Source organism: Athene noctua, chromosome 3 (genome assembly GCF_965140245.1).
Source record: "Athene noctua chromosome 3, bAthNoc1.hap1.1, whole genome shotgun sequence".
NCBI classification, from domain to species: domain Eukaryota; kingdom Metazoa; phylum Chordata; class Aves; order Strigiformes; family Strigidae; genus Athene; species Athene noctua.
In genome coordinates this window covers 43472257-43498646 of record NC_134039.1, presented here as the reverse complement: position 1 = coordinate 43498646, position 26390 = coordinate 43472257, and the positions used below count along the sequence as shown (strand labels likewise).

General features: G+C 35.1%; 1 protein-coding gene across 4 annotated transcripts in view; it reads right to left on the bottom strand.

Annotated features, from left to right (window-relative positions):
- Nucleotides 1-263: 263 nt before the first annotated feature.
- PPP1R12A (protein phosphatase 1 regulatory subunit 12A) overlaps nucleotides 264-26390 on the bottom strand; it is a 122562-nt gene continuing 96435 nt past the window's right edge. Inside the window, exons 15-24 of one of the 4 annotated variants that reach the window (XM_074902812.1) lie at nucleotides 25256-25453; nucleotides 24909-25077; nucleotides 22687-22805; nucleotides 21985-22044; nucleotides 16769-16785; nucleotides 15446-15587; nucleotides 14682-14786; nucleotides 13783-13830; nucleotides 9176-9226; nucleotides 264-2816 (exon numbers count right to left, since the gene is read on the bottom strand). In XM_074902812.1, the coding sequence (XP_074758913.1) occupies nucleotides 2730-2816; nucleotides 9176-9226; nucleotides 13783-13830; nucleotides 14682-14786; nucleotides 15446-15587; nucleotides 16769-16785; nucleotides 21985-22044; nucleotides 22687-22805; nucleotides 24909-25077; nucleotides 25256-25453 (996 nt within the window). In that variant the 3' untranslated portion in view covers nucleotides 264-2729. Of the gene's footprint in view, nucleotides 2817-9175; nucleotides 9227-13782; nucleotides 13831-14681; nucleotides 14787-15445; nucleotides 15588-16768; nucleotides 16786-21943; nucleotides 22045-22686; nucleotides 22806-24908; nucleotides 25078-25255; nucleotides 25454-26390 lie in introns of those variants that run through there. The other 3 variants (XM_074902810.1, XM_074902811.1, XM_074902813.1) reach the window with 3 other exon arrangements.

Below are 26390 nucleotides of genomic sequence, written 5' to 3'. Positions count from 1 at the left end.
GCTGCTTCTGGGCATGACCATTGCCTCTAAGCTCTCCAGCACCAGCTACTTCCATGCCTCAGTGTGTACTGGATGTTAATTCTGGGACATAAAGATCCCTTTCCACACTGTGGCAAGTCTAAGTTGCTCTATGAATTAGTTGCTTAAGCCATTAGTTGCTTAAGGAAGCTTGCCAGAGTCTGCAGCCAGCCATAATATATTTCTTATATGCAGACTCCTAAATAATAAAATAGTCCCTCCCTACTCATTTTCTCTGGGTTAGCTGGATTTTCTGGGGATGTGTTTGATCTACAACGCGATCAGTACGATAAGACGGTGACACAAGTTTAGCAACTGCTTTCTGAGATTCAGTATCACATAAAAAATGGTTCTCAGGTTCTGCACACAGACAGGTTTATGTAAAATATATAAACATTTGTCCAAGTTGTTACAGATTGCATAAATATGGCATTTTTTACTGTTGCATTTACAGATGTGCGTGTACAATGATGTGCAAATAATCACAATTTGATTACAATCTATGAAAGGTATTTGAAACTTGCAACCAAGTAACGCAATGAATGAAAAATGCCCACCAAAGAATTTAAATAACAAACTTATAACATGGTTTAAATTCATAACAAATTTCAATGTCTTCTCAGTAAAACTTTCACACATTTAAAATAGTTTGTATTCATTTTATTTGTATATGTCAAAATACATTTTTTTTTTTCCAAAATAGTGGGTTTTGCAACTAGTTTCATGCAGATACAAGGTCTGCTCAGTACTACCAATAAAATCAATATAGCACAGTAGCCATTCATTTTTTAGATATAAAGAATAAATAACCTAAATATAAAACACTAAAATATTAGAAACACGTATTTAATCATTCACAGGCACCCAAACTTTACCAAATATAATCCAGAATATGCCTAACTGTCTTGTAACAGAACTCAGTATGTTGCACCCATTCAATTCTTTATTTTATGTTAGCCTAAGTCAATGGAAGTCCTTACGGTTCAGACCCACCTCTCATACAGATCAATTACATTAAGATATCTCAAACTATCTGTGTACCTTTAAAATCAAGAATCCTGAGCTTGGTAGTAAGAGCATAACCTTACATCTTCAAAAAACCAATCAACAGAGAGAGGACATCATGTCTTCCTTACCAAAACATATCCCACCCCCATAAAACTAATCCCCACCCCCCAAGTAGGCAGTAGAACACAATGACCTTTTTAAATGAAGGGGTACAAATTCACATTTAATATAGTATACAATATAATCAATAATACAATAGCTACTACAAGCTTTACAATGTACAATTTGTTTTAATGGCTGATCTGTTCAGTGGTTTTAGGCAATAAACTATGTGCCAATAGGATGTCGTATTTTGAATGGTTTAGTGAAAATATAAAAGCTGTTTCTAACAAAAGCGATCTTCACTTAAGTACTTTTTTTGTTTTTAAAGGCCACTGAAATGTATAAAATGGTCTGACATAATGGTGTTATCAAATTGGATGCCTTCTCACATGGCAACAACAGTGCATATAAACATTAATGTGAGTGTAATGGGTTATATTTTTCAAATGATTTAGTACATTACTTTGGCTAGCACAACAGTTTTGGACAGCACTCAGATAAATACAGGTATGTGAAATGTAGTGAAGCAGTTATATTTATGCAATTTTTTATTATGGTGAACACTATCAAATGAAAAAAAAAATGGGAGGAAAAGATAATAAAGTATTTTATATAGTTTAGAACTTTTGTAAAGATAGGGCTCCATACAATGTACAATGTCTAAATTCTTTATACCATAAAAATTAATGAACTTTGTTAAACACACTATTCTGGAATAGCCTAATTTGCATTAACAGACATTTGCAATAGGGAAATATATTCAAGCATGCCACGTGGTGGTCTGAAAAATCAAACCAGTACACATTTATATATACAGCATCACTCAGTACCTGCTCAAATGAATGTGACGATTACAGGATCTAACATCTTTCACTACAAACTTCTTTTTTTTTTTTTTTTTTTAAAGTGACCAATAAAGGCAGAAAACAGGACTCTTAAAATATTTCTAGTTTCAACTGACTTTTAAAGCATTTTGTATAGGAAATAAATGCATATTGCACAAACAGTGAAAGCAATGTTCCACCAAACATCTCTGTTCCAGGTGGTTGGACAATACAACTCTAGGTAGCTACACAAATATGTAATTTAAAAGGGTGTGTGGTGTCTGCAAATGGTAAAGCTGTGAAAACACTGTACAAGCAAATCTGGTACATGAATAATTAGAAGGGAAAAAAGAAATCCAAACTTAAGATTTAAGGAAAAACTGAGTATAGAAAAAACCTGGGAACTGTGGCACAACAAAAACATTATTGAGTAACTGTCTTCTGTGAGAGCTGAAAGCTTTTGTTGGATGTAAAAGTGTTTATGTACAACTAAGGCTTACTGGTTAAATATCTGAGGCGTATCTGGCCTTGAACACTTTCCTTATTATGCTGTAGCTGTAAACAAGATTTCTCAGTCATTTTATCTTCTCAGCAGCTGCATTTTAACAGAAACAATGATCTTGATACAAAAAAACACAGGTAAGAGGGCGTTTGGCAGGATATCTGAAAATGACAGTCTCCAAGGGATCTTCCCACACTTCCAGTGACTGCCATACTATGGTCCACTGGAGTTACTAGTGATGTGCAATACCATTACTTGCTGCTGCAGTAAACCCTTTATTTGGAAAGTTTGCTTATAACTCTGATCAAGGCCCCATTTTCATCTTTTAGCCTCTGGTTGTCTGCCTTCAGGTCTGGTAGCATCTATGAAAAATGAAACATGATGGTTATTTGCTATTATACCCCAAGTAAAAGCAGCAAGACTAGACAAGCACTGGAGATAAAAATCTTTATTCAGCTTAAGCATCTTGGCAGTTTTCCCCCTCCATGTCAGCAGTTCAGAAAAATCTCACCTTCTAGCATGATACTGTTAAGAGTTATAGATTAGTTTTCATTTGCTTGGACTAGGTGCACTAAAGCTTGGTGGTGCAGATGACAAGCCTCTAACAAAAGCATTTATAGTAGTGTGAGGAAAATAATGAAATGCTTCAAATCTCAGTGCAAAAGAAAAAAAATGCTAATTACCAACAATTTAAAGAGCTTGTCTATACTGCACTTGCACATTTTCAAGAAAACATGCTGTGGCTAAGCATATCTACCACTGTGCTCTTGGATGACTTCATCCTGATCAGATAGTGTGGTTCAGTTTGTTAGCTCATAGCATTAATCTTCCAACCACTTCCAAACTCGTGTTGAAGCACACATCCTATAATTTGAGATCATATCGCTGAGCAGCATAGTTCACACAAGATCAGATCATTGAAAGAGATCACGGAAACACCAGGCTGCACACTCAGGCATTCAAGTTAGGAGATGGCAAGTTAAGGTTGCCACAGGAGACGGGTGACACACCACAAAAGCTGGAAGGCAGAAGCCAAGTGAGGTGAGAGTTGGACAGGATCAGACACGAAAGGAGGACAAGTCAGTGCACAGAGGTTTGTACTAGAAGAATTTAACTTGCCAGAGAAACCAGAAGTAACTCAGCAGTTCCCTGTATCTACAGTCACACACTGATAACAAACCACCTATAATACTCATGGCTAAATTACATGTATGGTTTCTAGCAGGAGGTTTACACAGGAGTTAACAGCCTATTCCTGTACAGCAGTTACTCAGTAACCTCAAGTGCAAGTGCATGCAAGAGGTCTAAGTCCAGCTAGTGACCTATGTTAACCACTGCTACATAATTTTTCAGGATGAAATTTGCTTGCCACTTTGCTTGCCAGAAATTTTCTTGAATGAAATTAAAGCAAAACTATACTTCCAACTCCATTATATTCAGAACATTATTATGGAAAAGAAAGAACTGAGAAGATTAAAAATGCAAGGTTAATGAACTGTGCATTACATTAAAGGCTTCATTTACACATCTCCTCTAAAGGATTCCTGTCCACATTCAGTTCTCCAAACAGCAGACCCTCTCACAGAGTGAAACATGATGGTGCAGTGAGGATGCCCGAGGTTATAGGATCTCTAGTTTATCTACTTGCAAACACCAGAGTATGTGAAAGGAAGAAGACAAGAGTTTTAAAGAGGAAAAAAGGTGGTCCCTACAATTAGAGTAAATAAAAATCATTCTGCTAGCCTGGATTCCAGCTCTGCTCCATGGTGGAACTTAGGGCAAGCCACCTACACTGAGCTCTTCACAGAGTCAGAGGGAAGCTTCCATGATAGTCAAGTGAGAGCTGTGCTCTCAACAGAAAGCATTATAAAATGCTGATTACTTTCAAAAATCACAGCAAGGTGTTTGGGCAACACTAGTAATCATTTGGCAATTTTCAAGTATTATCTGTGTTAAGTTCTCTAAGCTGTAAAAAACAACTACTGTTTTCTGAGAAACACATGCTAGGGGTTATATCCAGATAACAGGCACATGTACCATGCATTTGTGCATGCACCTGTAATACTAGGATAAATCTGGCGTGGTTCTATGACCTGTATCTGCAAACAATGAAACAGCCATGTGTTCAGGCAGAGCAACTAAAACCTCTCCTTCCTCCTTCTCATTCTATTATGGACTTCATAACAAAAATCCTGGATGAAACCAGAACAGCCTTCATCTAGCCATGCACAAGGAAGCAAGGCAGTCTGGTTTTGTTCTTTTAAAGTGGGTATCTCAACAAGTGTTGTGTATGCTTTCCAGTTAAACCTCAGAGTTAACTCCAGGAATGTCACAGTCCTCATTCAACTTACTGACTAGGGAGCTGCAGCCCATAATGCTTCATTACATACAGGCAGACCCAGAACAGTATATATTTTCTGAAGAAATATTTTAACAAAAAAGCCGCTATTCAAATTCAGAGCTTTAACATAATTCAGTACCATTATATCGCTGCAAATCTCTGTAGATAAGATTTTAATCCTGATTAAACTAATAGGTAGAATAGGTATTAAGAAAATATTTTTTCTTTTGTTGTGAGTCTGCTAAAGAAAAGGGGAGGACTAGTAGGAAACAAAAGCAGTTATGAATAACAGGAGATTGATCATGAAGGATAAGCTCAAGTGACCTAAACTACTTACGCTTCTCGTCTATACTAATCCCGACATACTTTAAACCTAACCAAAGACATTTATACAACTGTCTTGGAGCAGTACATTCCTATCGTACTCAAACTTCTCATGAGGTGACACCACACACCTTTAATGTGCAGAGGCAGGGAAAAAAAGCTTTGCAGTAAATTCAGTAAAATTACAGGTACATACTGTACTTAACACTTTGAATTCCAATTTGCTTCCTACTAAAAGAGCAAAGTATCTTCCCGTGATGAGATTCTTGAATAAGATTGCAAATGCCTACCTGTATTATATACCTAGCTAGTAACTTTACAGTGCTGTTGTTGATCGCCTGACAAACGTGGAGCCAACTCAGATCGGTAGAGTAGTAATAATGTCTGTGTTTGCTGGAGGATTTAACAGTTTTTACATACAAAAAAGCTTTGTAAATTAAGATTACAAAAAGCTCATGAACTGTTAAGGTACCTGTTCAGATTAATCAGGCACACTGCTGTGGTTAAACTACCATCATTATGTCAAGCCTCCCTGTCGTGTTTTCATTGCTTTTCTTTTGCTAGCCAGGGTCCTCAAGCTCCACAATGATCTCCTATTGAAAACTCCCCCCTACAAAAAGGAATACTGAATAGTTTTCTGTGGGTTAACACCCTGAACTGGCTTACCATGGTTAAAGGAATGCCAGTGCTAGCAAAAAAGATGGTATGGACATGTGGCTGTGGACAGCAGTCATTAGATTAGCTCAACTGTGCTGAAAAACCACACTGTTAGCTGAAGCTGATGTAAGACAGGCTGCCCTAAAGGGACAGCTCTCCCTCCTCACGCACTAGTATGCTCCTGCTGCTTTCTGCGTGTTAGTTTGGCGATTCAATAATGCTGGGGTGAGATGGATCAAGTAATATAATGAATAAAGAGATTTGTTTTCAGCCAGGTCAGTTGAGCTGACTTAACTCACTCAGCAAGGGTTAACAGAAGGGAACATTGAGGAATGCAGGCCTGGACCAGGAACAACCTTTCTATCCACATCCTATTGTTAGATCAACTCCAGGAAGACACTTTTCTTTATTTCATGCCTCTTAGTGGGGAAAATCTGAGATTGGACTCTGAGCAGAATGAAAAATTGTACACGCGTTGCCTTGCTTCTACGTGGGAAGGGGGGTAGGCAAGGGGAAGCAGTTCAGCAAGAGTCACTGTGCAGAAGGAAAAATACTTTTTTTCACCTATACATCTTAAAAGCTCACTGAAACCTCCACTCTATTCAGCTGTTATATAAGAGGAATAAGAAAGGCATACAGATTTGGTGTGGAATGAAACCACATTTTGTTCCTCATAGAAGTTTTGAATCTTCAGTGTGTTTCTGAAACAGCCCTGCAATAACACTAAGGACAACAAGCTGGTATTTTTTTCCAAGATGAAACTCAGAACATTCATACCTTTAACAGAAGGGAGCTGAAACAGATGGTCTAGTAAGTATGAACCAATCTGACACACTAGGCAGGGTTATTTTGTGTCTGTGTTTGTACAGTCCATGCATTATAGGATTCTGGTCCATAACTACATATATAGCAATAAAAATCGATAACCTTAATTCAGTGCTAAAATTGGGTATTTTAACTTGTTTAGATAAAGATAAGGATTGGCCAGAAGCACATGGGAAATTGATATGTGAAAATATTTATCATCTGAAATTCCAATATGAAAGAAAAGACTTTGGTCCCCTCCAAACACTAAACCACACAAATATAAGAAATAAAGTTGCTAATGCAACTGTTCAGGAATGCACAGTACCGAAACCAGTTCTCAAACATTCTTTAGTTGAGACTAGATCTGTATCAATTCTATGCACTTGAATTATACTGCAGTAAGAAAGCTCAGTTCTTAATTTCAATTTCTTAGAAAACTAGAGGCAAATCTATCTACTTGAGTATTTACTCAAACATCAAAACACGGGACTGACTTCAGTGTATCCTAGTGCTAACTCAAATCCTTTCAACTGTTGCTAAGGTTTTAACATGTCAAAGGTCTCCTGGATTATTGCCAATTCACATAAGCTTCAGTGCTAGTAAGGACAATACCAAGCCATACCAACACATCTGCCATACCTGTAGTTGGTACACAAGAAACATGCTTTAGCCACACTTCCATAACCGAGCAGCAGTAAGTCAGTTTCTGACACACAAGTGTTAACAGTAAAATTCCACCCAAGCACAAACGGAATGTCAACACCTGCCTCGCTACACAAAGGAGAAGGAAGAAATTACAAGTCCACAGAGCGCAGTTGCCTACAGGACCCTGACAGCTTGGCAACCACTCGGGTCAAGGCCCTATTCTCAGTCACCAGTCGCTCATTTATGTGCCTCAAAGATTGAATCTGCTTTATTTGTTGCAGGTTCTGCAGGAATCAAAGAAACAGGAGTGAAAATGAGAAAAAAAGCCATGTATATTATGTTTAAAAGAACTAGAGATGAGCAAAATTGAAAGAAAACTTAGAAGAGAGTCCTGTTTAAAGTTAGATAAGCTGCCGTGAAAGGAAAATATCAAACAAGTGGCACATTCTTGGAAAGCAGTCTCAGAACCAGCAGTGATTAGTCACAACTTTCCAAAACAGTTCAGGATACATTAACAATGAGAGCTATTCCTGGAATTCTTTACTTAACATCCTAATTGCACAAACTAAATCTCCTATTCAAAAGTCTGTAAATAATGACACACTTATACTTTTACAAGGTGGTGCAACAAATGACAGGAAGAGTATTTAATCTTCAATTCAGAACTTTTACATATTGCTTATTGAAAGTAAGCTTTTGAAAAAAGGCAATGTATTTGCATTCTCTATTTTTCTCGGAAGCCCAGCCTTCCCTAACAGGAATTCACAGGTTGATGATAGAAGCTCACATCCTGTCTTCCACTATTAGACACAATTATTTTCCTCTACTATAGTTTGCTTTCTACATATTTCACTTCTAAAGACCCCTCAAGGAACCACAGACCTTGTGTCCTCCCTTACAGCAGACTATCTTGGGCTGAATCCAAGGGAGCTAGAGGCATTGTGGTTGCCTTCTGCCTACATCCGCCTGTCAGCTTCAATTATTTCAACAAAACTTTGTGCATGTATTTTAATGAAAAGTATCTGGAGATTAATGCCATTTCCAAGCACCAGAGGGAGCTCAAAAATGAGCTTGAAAGGAAACTTTTTATTAATCAATGACAAGAATCAAATGTCAAAACAGCAGTACCTCTTTAAAATTTTGGAGTGCAAAAATGTTTTCCATTTCATCATGTTCCACTAGTTTTCTAGTCAAATTTTCATGTCCAAGGACATAATATGAAAAACTTGCCAAATTTCTCACCCCTCTTAATCGTATCAGAGGACTTAACACTGATAAACCAGAAAATAAGGAAAGTCATACTATGACTGTTTAAAAAAAAAAAGCCAGAAATGTACTAATAAAGTATTTTCTTTCTCAGATTCAGTTTATACATAGTTGAAAAATTGGAAATCAGTGCATGTGGTAAATGTTACTTTATCAATGTCTGAAATCTATCTACTTGTTTTTGGTAACTAAAACCTGACTATTACTCACTCTACACTTGAAAGCTCTTCTTTTGGTATTTGTAATATGCTGTCTAAGACATAATTTAAAGAGCATGAGATAAAGGCTGAAGTAACATTTAATGCTTAATTATCTACGGAATTATATTCTAACATTATTTTTAAGTTAATAAAACACAGGGTATCATATCAAAATCATAGCAATTCGATCTTCACTAGAATCAAGATATGTTTCACTCTATCCCTGAATGTTCCTTGTTAGCTAATATGTTATAGAAGTGTAAGTCTCAGTGGTGCCTTAGAAGTCCTACGTGTATGACTGCTTATGCTGGCCTAACAACTTCACTACAAGCTATAAGACATGAGTGATTCTTGAAACGCAGCTATAACTTAGTTATTTTCTAATCAAAGTATAGAGCCAATAATGCTGCCAGACTACATGTTGCACTGCCATAGTCATACACTTTGTTATTAATAGTTTAACGTGTAATAGTTTACTTACTTTCAGTTCCTCTTCCATTTCAGATATCCTTCTTTCTAGAGCTCTTCTTTCCTAAATCAAAAGAGATGTGTTAACACTGGACAATACAATTTTTTTAAAAATTACTGCTTGTAAATACTGTGGTAACAGTGAAATACTTCATGTTTCAAAAATCATACAATCAAAAGCACAGTGTGGACAGGAAACTTGTGATGGCAGTGATACATAGAAATTTTGTCAATATGAAATTTTAATATTTGAGGAGGAAGAGATATAGAAATTTACGTTAAGTCCTACAAAATATACCCCTTCCTTTAGGCAAATTTAGACAGGTTGCAAGTACCATTTGTTTGGATTTATTTTTCATGAGCTAGGCTTCTGTAATAGCTTAATATACAAGAAATGCAGAAAATTATCAGAAACAAACAAGAATATTAAAAGAAACAAGCACAAAAGCATAAGCTTTCATAGACAAGCAAACGTAGCTGAAACATCTGTCTCAGCTCATTGGGATCTGTCCACACGATAAACTGCAACGTAGTGTAGATACACCCAAATTTACATTAAAGGAGTTCAGCTGAGTACCAAAGAAATCTAGCTACGTAAGACCACCTGCTTCTTGAGTAAATGTTTTCTGTATATTTTCTGCGTTTCTAGTATAGTCCTATTTTCCTTTTTTTTTTTTTTCTTTTTACCAGAGAAGCAGGAGAAATTATCCTTTGTAGAGAACTTCAGTTTGCTTTGATTACACTGATTACAGTACCCAAGCTAGCTTATTGGAAGTTAGCTTAGGGTTCTCTATACTATGCTGCAGTCTGCAGTGCAGACCCACTACCATATTTCTAAATGACATTACTTCATTTAAACCTAATTTTCAACACATCTGACAGATGAATGGCTACTGCAATAGACTTCAGGGGTTTATAGCTTGATTGCTTGCTTTCCTGTGTCAGACAATGCAGTGTGTCTCACTTAAAAGCAGCTGCGATTATCAGTACTCTACATTCAGATTTTTCCAGAGTGTGAAAGGCAAAAGCAACAGATTATTGCAAAGTGGACATATGCATCTGCATACAACAGTGTTACGCAAACAGCAAGCAGCATTGACTGAGGTGTGTAAAACTTTGGTTAGATCATACCGCCCAGTAGATACTGACTCTTGCCGGCCACCTTTCAGATATAAATCATTTGAATTTAGTTTAATCACAGTGCAGTTATATCCCAACATTTTTGCATTTTAGCAAACAACTTTAAAGGTTATCAAAGTAATAGATTACTGCAGTTGTTAGTACTTAATGTACTTAACTACTTCAAGTGAAGACTTTTCCCATAATGATACTGACAGTAATGGGCATAGTAAGTACCAGCAAGTTAACTGCAGTAAGCGACTAACAAAAAACCCACACCATCTTACATTACTTAGAATCTTATCAGTTACCTACTAACTTTGTAGAATAACATGTATTATCAGTGTTCTTATAGTAAGCAATACTTGACAATTCCTGTGACTACCAAGACATGAATGATCAAATAAATCTCAACATTTCAGATGGTTAGAAGTTGTTAGTCCTTTTGATGCATTTGTTTAACTAGCATGTTGAGCTTGTCTACGAATAACTACTAGCAATAAAAGCCAATTAAATAAAATCCTGGTTTCATTAACTTTGTATACTTCACATTATATAAAAAAACCATTTAAATGCACTGGCCTAGATATAAGATTTTTTGTAAAAGCATATTGTTCTGATTAGGTGAAGCGATGTTTCTCTTTTTCCTAAACTGCTTATTCTTTTATGAACTGGTTTGAGGAATGCCAACAAAATGACACACTGCAGTTTCACTGAGAAGATTTGCCAGTGTTATTTGATTAGTCCCTGGACTCAAAGAAAGGATTTGAAATTGTGCACTCTAAAATTTTATTATATACTTCAACAACTCTATAAGGTACACCAAGGCACATTTCTAACCCTCAAAATGAAAAAAATACATGCTAGTCTCTGAGATTATAAAATACAACAGCTCATTTGCATTTATCAAAGCAACTAGGAACCACAGGCTTGGTGCAGTGAGATTTAGGTAAGGGAAAATATACACAGGAGAAAAATGGACACAGAGTTTTAAAATTACTAGGAAGAAAAACTAGATGTATATACCTATATATATTTGTGTATCAAGTAACACAAAAAAATACACCTCTCCACAACCCACATTCCTAGCTGATGAATTCTAAATTTGAGGGAAAACAGTTAAAGGTACCTAGAATTCTGAATTCTAATCCAGACTGAAACTTGTCAGTTTGAGTTTTATTATCACATCAGATGAAATTCTGCAAAAGACTTTTAGCATACTTTTCAGAGTGACAGGTTGTTAATGAAACCCTAGTTTTAACCTGTGTATTGCTAGGACCTTGCATCTGTGATACGATCTGTATTGAATACCCATGGCAATAGCCCCTTTCTGGTAAACAGTTCTCAAATGAACAATATTGACAATGCATCACCAAATCACACCATGGAAACTCACTTCTGAAGACTGAGTTCAAATAAAATTAAAGGGCAGAATTTTCTACATTTTATTACTGTGCAATTCTAGGTTTAATAAATGTTCATATCTTCCTTACTCATAAGGTATGTTTCAGCTTGAAAATGTCATAGTTCAAAGACACCTTCAGGTTTTTCTCTAGCAGCCTTTTATTTCTTCCAATTTATTCTCACCATTTTACTTTTCCCCTCCAGTTTTCTCTATGCAATTTATATAAACATCTTCAATTTCATATTTTATTTTAGTGAAGTCATATACTTGGAGAAGTGTACTTAGAAAAGCTCTACAATTTGTTTCTACTTTTAAAGTTTATTTTGTTATGTTACACACTTAAAAGGTGTCTTTAAACTTATTCTTAAAATCTGAATTTGGCAAGCTTGTTTCTAGAGATCAGCTATTGATGACTAGCAGCTGAGAATCCTGCTTGAGTCACTTCCAAAGTGAAAGTAACTCCAGATTTTAACAAGGGAAATACAATCACAAGTAAATTCCTGTTTTAAATTCTTGTCTGAAAAGAAGCTTAAAATTGTAAAACACAAGGAGCATCTCCTAAATCTTATGTAAATCATGTTGCAGCCATACAGCATTATCACTATATGTTTTTATCTGCTAGCTTTAAGACCAATACATTTAGGAAGAGTAACATTTCTGAAAGACGTTTTGCTGTTGGACTAAATGTCTTTACAAAAAAAATATAGCCAATTGTTTTAATGCAATGGCCTATTTTGAGAAAAAGCAAAGCAATAATTTAAAACTGAAATAATGTCTTGCTATGCAGTACTGTATGCTCTGCAGTATGGAACCTATATGGTAATGGATGCGGCTAAAACTATGAAATAATTAAATGTTTACTTGTGTGGCCACGATAGCAAGCAAGAAACCAATTAAAGCTGCTGCTGAAACTCTTCTACTGATGAAATCATTGCCTACAGCAGGATGACAAAAAATCAAGGAAAAATAGGTGCTAAAAGGCTGCTGCAATTATCTGGAGAGATTATTAAAATAAAGATAGTGCAACTTCAGGAAGCGCCTGAGAGTATTTCTGTGTCTTCATGTGCTCCTATAAAAATCTACCAAGTGTTTGTTTAGACACTGACAGGTTTGTAGAAATAAAAATTGCTTCCTAAACCTCAAATACTGGAAAGTTAACATAAAAGGCCAGTGAATGTAAAGTTTAGCAGGGATAAATAAAGGTATACCATATCACTTACTACTGTCAAAGTCCATTCAATTTTCTTCCCACTTAATGTGTCTAATGTGTCACTCAAGGCTCAGGGGAGGAGAAAAGAACATGTGGCCAGGGTCACGAAGGAGGCCAGGACCACAACAAAACCAATGTAGTTTGCTTTACATTGCTATGGAACTAAACTTTTATAGGGATGGATTTTAAACTAGCATGAAACGACAGCCTAAAAATATCATGTGTCCAACTTCTGAAATAATTCCTGTAGTCCATCTCACATATTTACTACATGACTCCTTTACCATTCAATTTAGGGGTGTCTCTGTCCCTGATGCCCCTCTTCCCACCCTGCTTACTTATTCCTCCCCCTGGCCCCAGTATCATATTCTCACTGGAAAAAGCTACAGTACAAGGAAAGAGACAGATTACGATTAATTTTATATCATTAGCAGGTTTAAGGTCTCATGTCTGTGAGGTAGAAACAGCTACTTCATTACCAACAATAGCTGGTAAAAGAACACACATGCCTGTGGAAAGCTCTGAGGAAATTAAAGTCTCTGAATCTTGGAAATGCATTAGAAGATGAGATGCTCTGAATCTGCTTAACATCTGGAGTGCCAACATTGTTTTGAATGAGATGGAACAAGTGGCAGATCCTTGGAGGGCAGTGGGGTTTAGAACTTGGTTATGGTGAACCAACAGACAACCTGAAGGCAGTTCTTAAGAGTAATTCCATCTCATATTCATTACCACTTTGAAACCTAAAATCCCCACATCTTCTAAAAAATGCAAGTTATAAGAAAGGCTTTTGTTCCCACTGAAATATATTCAAGCCAGGGGTTGCAAAACAAACTAAACCAAAGCCTGAACTGGAGCACTTAACAGATCTTTGGCAGAAACTCACCCTTTTCTCCATTTCCAAGAGTGATCTGTCAGCAAATCTTTCTTGTCTCTGAAACACAAAATTAATGAAGAGATTGATATTGTTCTTAAACATAAAACATAAAACTGAGGAAAAACAATTCAATTAGACACTTTAGTATTCTGTCCGAAGCAGGTTTTCAAAACCATTTTCAAGTATGTTTAAAGTATGTTCAGGGAAGTAAAACTGAAATCAAGAATAAAGAAAGACCTGGATTTATCACACACTTCCCCTGTGACCATCCCTAAGCAATTTAATCACTACACAGCCTTTGGCAAATAGGAGTAATACAGTATTTCTATCTAAAAGCATTACAAACAAATATCTTTTTAATGTACTTCACTGATTTATGAGGTAGACATGGAAGACACTGAAGTACAGGTACATTGTGGCAAATATGATCTGAGAATAAGAAACACTTCCTGCAGTAATTTAAGACAAATGTAATTTTGTGAATGTATTTGGTATTACTGTATGCAACTTCAGTTCTAAGATAAAGCTATCTAACCAAGCCAGGAAGAACTGGCAGGCTAGGCCAATCCACCAGCAGGTTTATGAATTAATCAATCAATCCTGACTGACAGTTTTGAATATAAGCTTAACAGTGTAGAAAGTGTTTATCCCTGAAAAATGTTCCAGACATGCTAGCAAGAACCACTGTTACTTAAATAGGCAGCAAGCAGACTCACACATTTTGTTCACAGCTAAGACCAGAATTCTGTACTCTTTTTCTCTTCAGAAACAGAGAGGTACTCTTCACCCCCATCTCCAGATAAGAAACAAAGCTGATGCCTAGTAAAGAGCAGCCCATAGCCTGGGCTGCTTCTAGTTTGCTATCTACTTTGTCAGTTAAGTACTTTTTTTTGTTGTTTTATACAAACCTGAGTGGTCTTCTCCAACTGTAGCTTAAGATCTGTAAGTTCCATGTTGGTATCATGTAACTGTGCTTTCAGTTTTTCATTTTCAGCTAGAATCTGTTCATAAAGCTAAGAGAAAATATTAATTTAAAAAAACACTGAATAATAAGAGATTAGCTGAAAAAATTAAAAAGCACGATCGAGCTGCATGTAAAATGAACAAATACATTAATAGTCTAAGAAGTAAAAATAAGTTATATGTTTTAAAGATGTTTAGAATTAGCAAGCACTTTAAAGAACTGTTAGCAAATATTTCTAGAAACAAACAACTTTGCATAGGGAGTACATAACTTACCTTACACATATTAAAAAAATACTTGCCATTTTTTGATTCAGACTTCACAGATTAGACACCACAGTGAACTTTTCAACAAACTCCTCCTCTATTTTAAAGCAAGATCTAAACAAATTTTTACATTATACATATGTAAGCTAGCAAACATCTAAAATAAAAGGCTTCACATAGGTATACAGCAGTTTTAACGATACAATCAACCAAAAAATAATACAATAGTATTTGTCAACAAATGGATCTTGGCTCCCCTGGATTTCTCCCTTGCCTTGAAGAGAGAAGTGCAAAAGCCAGAAGTTGTTTTGTAATGTGCATTTTCTCCTCCACTCAGCTGAGTTGCTTTAAGCAGCATTTTTGATGCGAGATTATTTCCATACAATTTATGAAAAACAGCAGTAAAGTTCTATTTTGTCACTAAAAATATTGAATCAGATACCTTCTTAAAATCAGTGCTATCTTCCTTTTCTAGTCTACTGCAGTACGGTTTTCGATCTTCAAGGTAACTCTGTGACCCCGATCGTCCCTGTGCTGAATCGTAACGATCACCTGAAGACATGCTGAGGGATCCTGTATCATATCTGTAAAAGAAAATTATTTTCTTTGCCTTTGCGTTCAAACTGAGACCACTCACTGTATCAAATTTTGTGAGTTTGCCATTACTCAACTGAAAACACCAAAATGTAATTATGTATTTTAGTTAAGCCACTGTTTTCTAATTTGATGCAAATTTAATTTTTACACTCCCCCAATATTTCAAGATTCTGTGCGAAAATGTTTTCAAATTGCTCAGTCTGCCAAGTAAGTGCCTATCTTGTAGGCAGAGAAATCTTTAAAGTTAATTAAAATATTTAATTCAAACAAATATTTACATGTCTTAAAGGACTTTGTATTAGCTTAGATACTTTAATTCTTCATTTATAAAGAAGACCTATTTTAAAAAATGTATTACTTTAATTGAAGGGTTTTAAGAAAGTAATCTCTAAAATATCAGCCTAGATGAATTTTCCAGGTTTTATTAGAGAAACCAAGGAGACTTCAAAACTATTTGTTGTGAATTCTAGTATTTCAACAGCAGCAGTTTATGAAACAAATCTTCAGCAAAGTCTTTATTCTGTTAATCACTAAATTACAACCAATATTAATAAAGTTTAGAATAATTTCACACTGTTCACTCTTCAGTGATCATGTGAGGTAGTTCAATTTAACAGATTTTCAGCACAGACAGAACATAATAAAATCCAATAATTCTAAATAATCCAAATATTCTAAATAAAAATCAAAATATTCTAAATAATAATTCTAAATAATTAATTCTAAAGGTCTAAAACCAAAGGAAAACTTTTTTAAAAAATAATTGTAGTACTTTTCTTGAGATTCCTTAGAATATTTTCAGTAGGGTATTCTCAAAGAGGGGCAACAAGAACCTGTCTTCTTTGGAAAAGCTGTCTTCATACTGAAAAATTTGTAGGGAATGGTACTGTATCCACTGTGTTCTACAAAATGCCCAGCCTGCCTTCAGAGCAGTACAGAGCCCAATATATTCCCCAGAATGGAGTACCCCACCCCTACATGAAAAAAAAAAAAATCAGTTCTGTAGCTTTACAATCGTATTTCATATGTATGAGAAATATCATTAACACCTTTTACAGCTCAACCCAGCTGACTACTGGGGTTAAGCTGAATTCTTACATAAAGAAAATGAGAATATGTGAACATAAAGTGTAACAATTTTAAATTAAATTGTTTAAATTGCACATACCTTGAAAGACTATCACTCTGAGGTGGGGAAGGGTAAAAAGAGAGAAAAAGAATAGATCAAGTCAATAATTCAATAATATACATAACAATCAAGCATACCTAAACAGTTATGTTAAATGCACATGCTATCCAACAGTATATATTATCTGAACATTGTCAAGCTTCAATTTTGTTATGTCTAGAACAGAAAAGAAGTATGTGCTAGAATGTGCTTGCCAAAATATGATTTATAAGGACATTAACATTACACTCCAGAAGTTTGGACTGTCCTAAACACTGGAGTCATTTCAACAGTCAGTGCATTCTGCGATTTGCCTGCCTGTTATCAAAGGCATCAGAACTGTGTTCCCTGAATTCCCTATTCCTTCTTCCTCTTCTGTAACATTAGCAATAATGTTTTGGAAAGTCAGCATAATAATGACCTCATCTCAAAATAATAATATAAGCTACAAGATCATAGTTTCAACACAGCTCAATGGGAAACAAGCTACTATACCAACAAAATAAGGAAGTACTTATTAGACTTAATTTAAATGACATAATTTCATTTTTTATATTTCTTTAATTAATTCATTCATTCCAGGTGAATTCACAGGCACAAAATTCACTCACTTTACTTGACAAGCAAAATTTAATTATAAGTGATGACTTAAGAGTGAGGGTGTGACCTCTAAGCATTACATCAGTTATACAAACCTTTTTCCCCTCTGGGTGGTCAATACACATTCATCATTTATTCCAATTGTAGTAACAATCTTGAGTTAAGACCTTTCAGTCAAGAAACTCTACTGATATAATCACCTGGACATCCTCCAACATTATTCACCTAGCAGTGGCTGAAGCCTTTGCCATAGGTGGATTTTTTGGGGGTGGTGTGATTTGTGTGGTTCCATTTTTAGAAAGGAACAGTATTTTTTTTCAACGTACATAGAGAAAAACAGCCACATTTTCCACAATACATTCAATTTCCCCTATGACACCTTGAAATGCATTTACTACACAAAGGATATCAAAAGTACGTGCTGTAACCTAACCACTCCTAAGAAAACATTGTTATTTTCAGTTAATAGCATGAATGCTGAGAACTTAAGAGATTTTGTAGAAAATGTCACAGTTAGGTGGCACACTTCCATACATGAATAGATTTTAAGCTACTGGCCACAAGAAGATTAACTTCCACCTAAGTATGAGTCTTATTTTGCATTATAGTATGTTTAAGTACAATCAGTGTGAGAATACAGAATTCCACCATGTAATCAACAACCTACGAAAATCTCTTCTCCACTGCTTCCTTCTCACCTCAGCTAACAGAGGAAGCTTTGACCATGAAGACTTTAGGTTTTCTCTTTTTACCTTGAAGGAATGTTGTATGCAGAAAAATGCTAAGCTGGTCCTTTTAACCTTTACCTACAATGTAGGACAGCCACTACAAGGAAGTAAACCATTCTTGCATTATTTCTTAACAAATACACTTTCTAAAGGCTGTTTTTCTCTGCTTCTAGTGGACTCCCCATGGTGCCGTGGGAATGTGAAAGCCTCCCAGTTCTCCATTCCCCTGCTGCATTATAGCTTCCCGAATGAAAAGGCAAGTTATTAAGTCACACACAGACCATCTAGAAAAAAGACTCTGCAGCTACATAGGGGACAACAAATTAACTGGTGATATAAGAGCAGTAATTACAAGAGGGAGGAAAACACAGATGGAGCCCATTCCCATTCTCCTGGCTGAGACTGGGAACCTGAGAAACCTGACAAGGATGCCATAATCTTCAGAAAACTGTACATCAGTGGTTTCTGTTCCCTGAAAGCTGTGAAGCCCTGCTCCTGATGCTCAAGCACCATCCAGCCTCCACACCTCACTGAAAGAACCTCACATTTCTCAAGCACATGCCTGCTCTTGTTCCCCTCACTTTTCATAAAACATGTTTGGGGTATTTTTAGTGGTCTTAGCTATTTATTTTCTCCTTCAAATTCTGTCAGTTCAGTTCAGTCAGTTTTTGACAATTGACAAAAAAAAAGTGAAAAGGTCTACAAACTTTGCGTAAAGCTTGTCTGAGGACAAATGATGCCAAAAAAAGATATGCCTGTGCATCCGAATCACAGGGGATGGGTGTTCTTTGTACAGTCACAAAACTGAGCAGACTGAGCAGCCACAGTTACATTGGCAGCACACAAGCAGTAACAAAAATTAAAACATACATATCCTTATCTACACAACCTGAAAAAACACTTCTTACTGTATGCCATCAGTCCATACAGACCATAAAGGTGTCCCAAAAGAAACCACGTATTTATAAACGTACACCAAGCTTCTAGACAGCACATGACATTTTAGTGAGGTTAGGATAATTACTGGTAATGGAAATAAAATACCAGTCAGGTGGAATTTTCTGTAGCTATATATGAGTGTTTCTGTAAAACTGCTACAGCAGTGAAACTGAGAAACAAAATTTGAGCTGTTAATCAACACTATTAATGCCAGTTTCTCATGTTTACTCCCACAGAATTAGAAGACCTAATGACATTTATTATCCTAATATTGCTAGCTTTTACCTGTCAGAAGTCATATGCTTTCACCTTTCAGAAGTGACATACCTGATCTCTCACTAAAATAAAATTTCAGTCCATTTAATTATAACCTAGTCACAGCTGCAGTACCTATATATTTTTTTAATTAATCATACTGAAAAATAGGCTTCACAAAACCACTTTTTTCCTTAGAATCCTTCAGTTGCCAAAGTGATCTTCCAACTTCCTTATTTTCAAATGGCTATCTTACAACTTAGTTCTAAGACTATCCTTCTAGCAGGAACCCAATTTCCTCTAAGTAACAAAGCATTTTTTGTGGGAATTGAAGAAATTCTCAGCTCTTAACATTAAAAAGACCACACAAATTTTCATTAGAACAACCTCCAACTGTCAAAGTGCTTAGCAAAATCTGACTTCTCTTTAATACGCAAATGTCCTTTATGGATCAGCTAAGAAGTCAAAAGACAGTTCTGAAGTACTGAAGAACAAGAAAGCACAAACTGAAAAATACACGACAGTTATTTCAGAGACCTCTGAAATGAATTTTTCTGATTCCTTAAAGATTTCAGGCTAGAAATTATTTTGTCTAAGGTCCTTTAATTTTCTTTATAGCATGCACCCACGTGCAAGACTTGTTCTTGACCTCCTCTCTTTAGTTTAAATTCTTAAGTTATGGTCAAAGCCTTTGGAAGTTGATAGTTACCATCTTCCACCTCTGGCTTAAAAACCAACAGCAGAACCACATAAGGGAGTAACAGAGAATTTCAGTATTTCCAAAGTTTCTGTCTTCTGAATAGCAGTACCTCAAATAATCAGCAGAATTGAAAAAGTGTAACTATTTTCTGAATGTCTCTCATTGTAATTCTAGTTTATTCATGTCTCTTCTCTCTTTCTAGAACAGAAAAGGATTTATAAGCAAATAATGATGATTTTCTACAATAAAGCATGCAAGATTTGTGTCAAAGTGAAAGATTTAGCAACGACAAAAAGGAAAGAGCCATTTCTTTAGGTATGTAAAAAAATTTTAAAAATACTCTTTTTGCAATGGATTTGGGAACATATTGCCTATTAGAATATTCACTATCTATTCCATTGTTATTTTTCTAAGGTGGCAAACCACTGCATTGTCAAAAGTAATACGCTTAGTTCTCAGTTTATCATTGATAAGTGCTGAATACTTGTTTATCAAAGAGACGAAGTTACTTGACATCTAAATAATATTTTAAATCTCTGATAAACTATTTGTATGCAAAGGAAAAAAACACCTTAATGTGAAAACAATGAAATTATATACATACTTTAAGATATCTCACAGTTAACAGGATTATAACAATTGCAAGACTAGGACATTTTCTGCAATTTTGATTCTGACTAGAAATTCCATACTAGGTTTGACAAAATTTGAAAAGAAAACTTAAAAACACATGAAATATTTATTTCAGAGTTATCCATGAACTCACATCTGATATTATATTGATTTATAATGAAGCCAAACTACCAAAGTCTTTGTAGGAAGTATACAGGCTAGGAGAATGTTTTGACTCCTAAGCCAAGCCATGATTAGTCAACCAATTCTACTTTTCCACCATCCCACCCCAACACATCCACTCTTTTAATCATAGATCATATTAGTAATTTACCTTATTTGACACTATTATGTAGTTTTATATAAGTCTAATTCTATCAGAAGCACCACACTCACATTCTACCAAAATAAATTTCTAAAGAACAGAATACGGAGTAATTACAGATCTAAGGATAACGATGTGTACTATTAGGATGAAAGGAAACAGGACTGTGCATTTATGTTAATGTGACACGGAAATAAAAAATACAGCAAACCAAAATGGCACACAATAAATCTATTTAAGGACTGCGTAATGGAAGCTTTTACAGAAAGGAGAGAAATATCACTTGAGTTTTATTCGCCAGTAATGAACCTGATTCTGTAGTGTGTTACTCCAGGGTTTATGCCAAAAAGAAATACATTCTGCTATATCATTTCATAGTTCATCTTAAGTTACTACTTCTCTTTTAACCCCTCTTCATTCCAGTGTCACACACCATTCAGTTTATAAGGGCTTTTTTCATCAAATCAAGCCTATTACATGTTTTCCACTGACTTTTTAACAAGACTTATAGCACTTAATCAGGTCATTCAGAAATCCATTTTTTTCAATGGAAAAATCAGGTCCATTGTGCTCCTCAACTTTCTATGCTTCATTATAGTAACTTCTCATATTATTTGTTAATTACACTACTGACAGCACTGGGTTGAATTTTAAAAGGTTTTAATTAGTGTGCATAAGTTACTGGACATCACTTATCTGAAAATAACAGAGCAGATGGAACCAAGATTTTTTTAAGGTAGAAACTGAAAGCTCCCTCCAGTAACTTGCTGCAACATGTCCATGACCTATGTGTCAGTGGATTTTCTGGATGCTAATTTTATATAATCAGAATGGAAGAGAAAGACATCAGTTTTAGCCATTGTTAATATGTTAAGAATTGTTATTAAAGCTTGCAAAAGGAATAGCACTGAACCATAGCCACAAATTATGAATCAGAAAGCACTTACAAGAACTCTACCGTATGTACTCTTTTAATTGAAACTAACTGCAACAGAAATTTTACGATCAAAATACACCTGTTAGAAAGTTAATAAACTAATTATCTTTTTAAAATTACCTGAGTTTCCTTTTTATTTGTTCCTTCTTCTGAATCAGACTGGTGTTCATTTTCATCACTCTAGTGAAAGAGGTGGGAGAGTAAAAACAAAATGTTGAAAGCTTGCTGAGATTTTAGCCATTATAGATTTTTCATATGAAAACCTAGGAGCAATAGAATTCTACCTAACTAAAATGCATAGAGAATATAGGGGACATATCATGAAAATTTTCAAACAAGTAAATGTTTTCAGTTTTCAGAAGGAGAGGAAACAGAACTTTGCATTTGGCACATGAAAATCTTGCTTTTACAAAATTACCTACTGATCCCATGACAAAGGAAAGGGGAATGCTATCAGCTGAAAAATCAACTATAACCCTTCTAATCCGAAGGCAGTCTCATTCTTACAGCTTTGGTATGCATGCAATAGAAAAGGATTGTTCAATGATTATTTTTCCCTAGATTATGATTAATTCCTATTAAATTACGGTTATTACAGTATTCCAGAATTCTTTCTAGCATTATCAACATAACTTTGACTTAATTTTGATTTTGCTCACGAAAGCTTCAAAACAGAGAGAGAATACATAATTTGAACAAGCACCAGTTTTTCCAGAACAATTCATTATATACTGTATTACTCTAAACTATTCTCTGTTTTAAGAATACACCATACACGTTCCATATTGCTACAAGCATCAGTAGTAGCAGTCGTTTACTTACATCCTGAATCCAGTAAGAAACTCCTGTAGATCGTCGTTTTTCTCTTGGACGCCGCCTTTCCCTTATAGACTTAGGCTGTGACTTATCTTCTTCCTTTTCTTCTTCTTTTTTGCCTCCTTCTGTTAATAACATCTTTCTTATTCATTTAAGTATGATAGAATCTAGTTTTCTGAAAATTTTCTCAGTCTTTAAAATGCTTACAATTAGTTTTTTTACCTGAAATAAATTTACTAAAGAGCTTCTTACCACACACAGAGTTTGCTGTAATACACATTCCTCAGAATATAGCTCTAAAATACTGTAAATATTGTTCCAATTCTTGATGAGAAACAGCAAAATACTAATTCCATCTCAGACACCTAAACAAAATGTTTCAATTTAACACTAATAGACTACAAAATGGGCTTAAAATTCAATTTTGAAAACTGTCACATAATAATTCAAACATCTGTGTCAGTAGATGTATATAAGTACAAAGTAAGATAATTTTTCACCATTCTTCATCAAACAAGGTTTTTTTGCTTACATCAAGAATTTGATATTAAAAAAACACCCTTGTAATAGTCTGTGAGGTCCTCCTTAGGAGTCCCTCTTTTCATCACAGTCCTCTCCATTTTTGCTCTAAGGAAGAATAAAATGGGATGTCCTAGATTAGATTAATACTGTATTACAGATTTCCTTTTTCTTTAAAAGAAATGCAATTGCAATTCAAAACTGACATACTACCTCAGGATAGTGTTTGCTGTCCTATATGTTTACAAGTAATTAAAAAAAACCCATCAAAACCCAAACCTGCCCAAACCAACATTATTTACCTATTGTCATGCAGTCTGATGTTCTTTCATTAGAGAAAGAAATCACAGATTTGAGTTCAGCTACAATCATCACTAATAATTTCACTTTACTATCACTAGTCTTCAGAGGTAAGTAAACATTTTAGTGTTTATCTTCAGTTAATCTTCAGAAAAGTGTTTAGTGTTTATCTTCAGTTATCTTCAGAAAAGAAGGAAATACAAATATTCAGGGTGAACATATACCTTTCCTAATCAAGTAAGTGATGATTTTATCTCTGGGCTTTCAGACGGTAATTTATTTCTCCTCCTAAAGTGATAATTTGAAAAAAACCCTCTACTGTAGATAATATTTACCCATAAAAATCTTCTCCACAGAACAGTCTAGAAAGAGTTTCCTCAAGCATTACTGAAGAATCTTAATCCAAATTTAAGTTCATGTTAGGACAGAGGGAAAAAAATCAGAAAGCATATTCCTGAAGATTAGCCCAAATAACTTCCTCAGAAAACACCAGTTTAGGGAACATTGCAGTACTGCTATATAGTTCATGGAGATTTGATCAATGGATCATTTAATCTGATCCTTTGTATAACAAAATTGTCAATTTCAATCAGTAATCCTATTCAAGTTACTGATCAGTAACCTGAACTAAAGCATTTCTCCTACATCAACTGTGGTGTACCACCAAGAGAGGACAGGAGATCATACTGTATGGCAACAGCCTCTTCCTCTGACAGGCAACTAATCAGGCACAAAATCTCTGAGAATTACAGCAGGTGATTCACCTCTGAAATGAGGGCAAAAACTCTGTGACTTCAGAGAAAAGCTTTTTTCTGACCTCTGAATCATGCATCTGATCCTCCACTTAAGATTACATAAACCAGTTAAGTATCTAGAATTATGGTTCCATTAAATATTCTGAACTACCTCTGGAAATACCCCTTTCCCTTTGTTTTCAGCTGTTCATGAAACCCTGAGAGAGCCTTAAAGCATTAAAGCATCATTCCAATCCTTCAGCGATGAAGGACTGAAACAAAACCTGTTATTTAGCAATTATTTAATCAAGTAAAATTCCTTCTCAATACCTGCAAGTATTTAAGTTCTGAAATGTGGTATTTTATTATAGTTGCTATGTTAAAGCAGAAATGAAAGCATTAGGTGGATACTGATGGCAGTATATTTGATGTTTCTATGACCCACCAATGGAAAACACAGATTCACATACTAAACAGCTGAAGACAGTACCCAGTACAGAAAAATCTTTTTTCCTCTCTATATCCAAGTTCCAGAATTTCTTACAGAAAATGGGAGTAAGATACATCCCCAGTGGTCTTACATATGACATCCCATTTTGAATTATCTTTTGAAACATAAGCTGCCCTTTGTCAACTAAGACCAAAAAAACACCCATTCACAAACAGCGCTCCTACCTCTCTCGCTTTCCTTTGTTCCACTCCGAGAATAGGCAGAAGTTATACCTATAAGGCTGTTTGGTCTGTTTAGTTGACTTGAAGTTGAAAGAGAGCTAGTGGAGGTGGAGAGCGAAGAGGTGGATGATGAAGAAGTTGAAGTTGAAGTTGGTCTATAGCGATGATATGGCTATTCAGCAGAAAAACGTCAAAATTAATTTACCAAGGTTAAACAAATATAAACCACAGGATATTAAAACATTTCAATATATAAACAATTCTTAGAATAGTACCAAAATTAAAATATTACAGTTAGAGTTAAAGATTCATATAATTTCTCTACCTAAAGACACCCATCATGAAAATACCTCTTCAACAGTTCGGGAATATCTTTGCCTATAATCATCATCTTTAGTTTCAGATTCTTTCTTTTCCTCTTGTTTTTCTTTGTCTTGCTTTTCTTTCTCTTCTTTTTCTTTTTCTTCATTCTCCTGTTCTCTGGTTCGCGTGGGACGACTTCTTCCTATAGTTTTTTCAGCTTCTTGAAGATCTGTCAGTGTTACGCCCTGAGAAAACAGCAGTCAGGAAACAATGTTTCAATATATCATTCATATTAATGCAGATGATCACATTACATAAACACATAATTTAAAGACAAAATTCAGCTTAATAAAATTAATTCTATCTATTAAGAAATAAATTTTACCTATATATTCCACCTATAAGATTTTGTTTCGAATCTGGGAACCAAGCATCCCTTTTTTAATAGTGGCAAGTGTTTGCTGTAATGTGATCTAACACAGATTATCCAGAAACACAATTTTCAGTTTAACTAATAGACAAATCACACAGAAAATCAAATAGAAATCATTTAAGAGCCCACCAGATCCTTTTAATATCATTATAAGCATACTAAATATTTTTGAAAGAACCCTAAAACCACAATAATTATAACATTTTCAGAAATGTTCATACTTTACAAATTCACTCACTGTAACTGGATTTTTAAACCAACATCACATAAAAAATTGCATTGACAGCACCAGAGGAAGTTGCAACTCCCTTCTTATTTCCTTGTTATTCTGAGGCTAAAAATTAGTTTTTCAATAAGCTCAGAAAACAAGTTTTTGAAGACAGCTTTTCTCTACCGTACTTTTCAGCTGATGTATCTTGCTGAGATACTGCTCAAGACACTTCATAACCTATTCTTCAAAGCCAACTTTGGATCTTATCGGTTATTTAATTGCTTTTTGTGTTAATAATGTTTTAGTACAGTAACTCCTGGTAACTTCTTCACTGTGAAGATTCAACAATAGTTGGCCTGTGGTTCAACCATCTCTTGGGGCTCTGAATTAGTATCAAGAGATAAAAAAGAACTCCAGGAAGATAAAGTTGTATCAAGCAGTGTGGGTGTCTCAATAGGAAAGGTCACCAGACATATTTGAAGGCTTTAAAACTGCAAAGATTTGAATGTAACATCAGCAAACAATACAGACTTGGCCT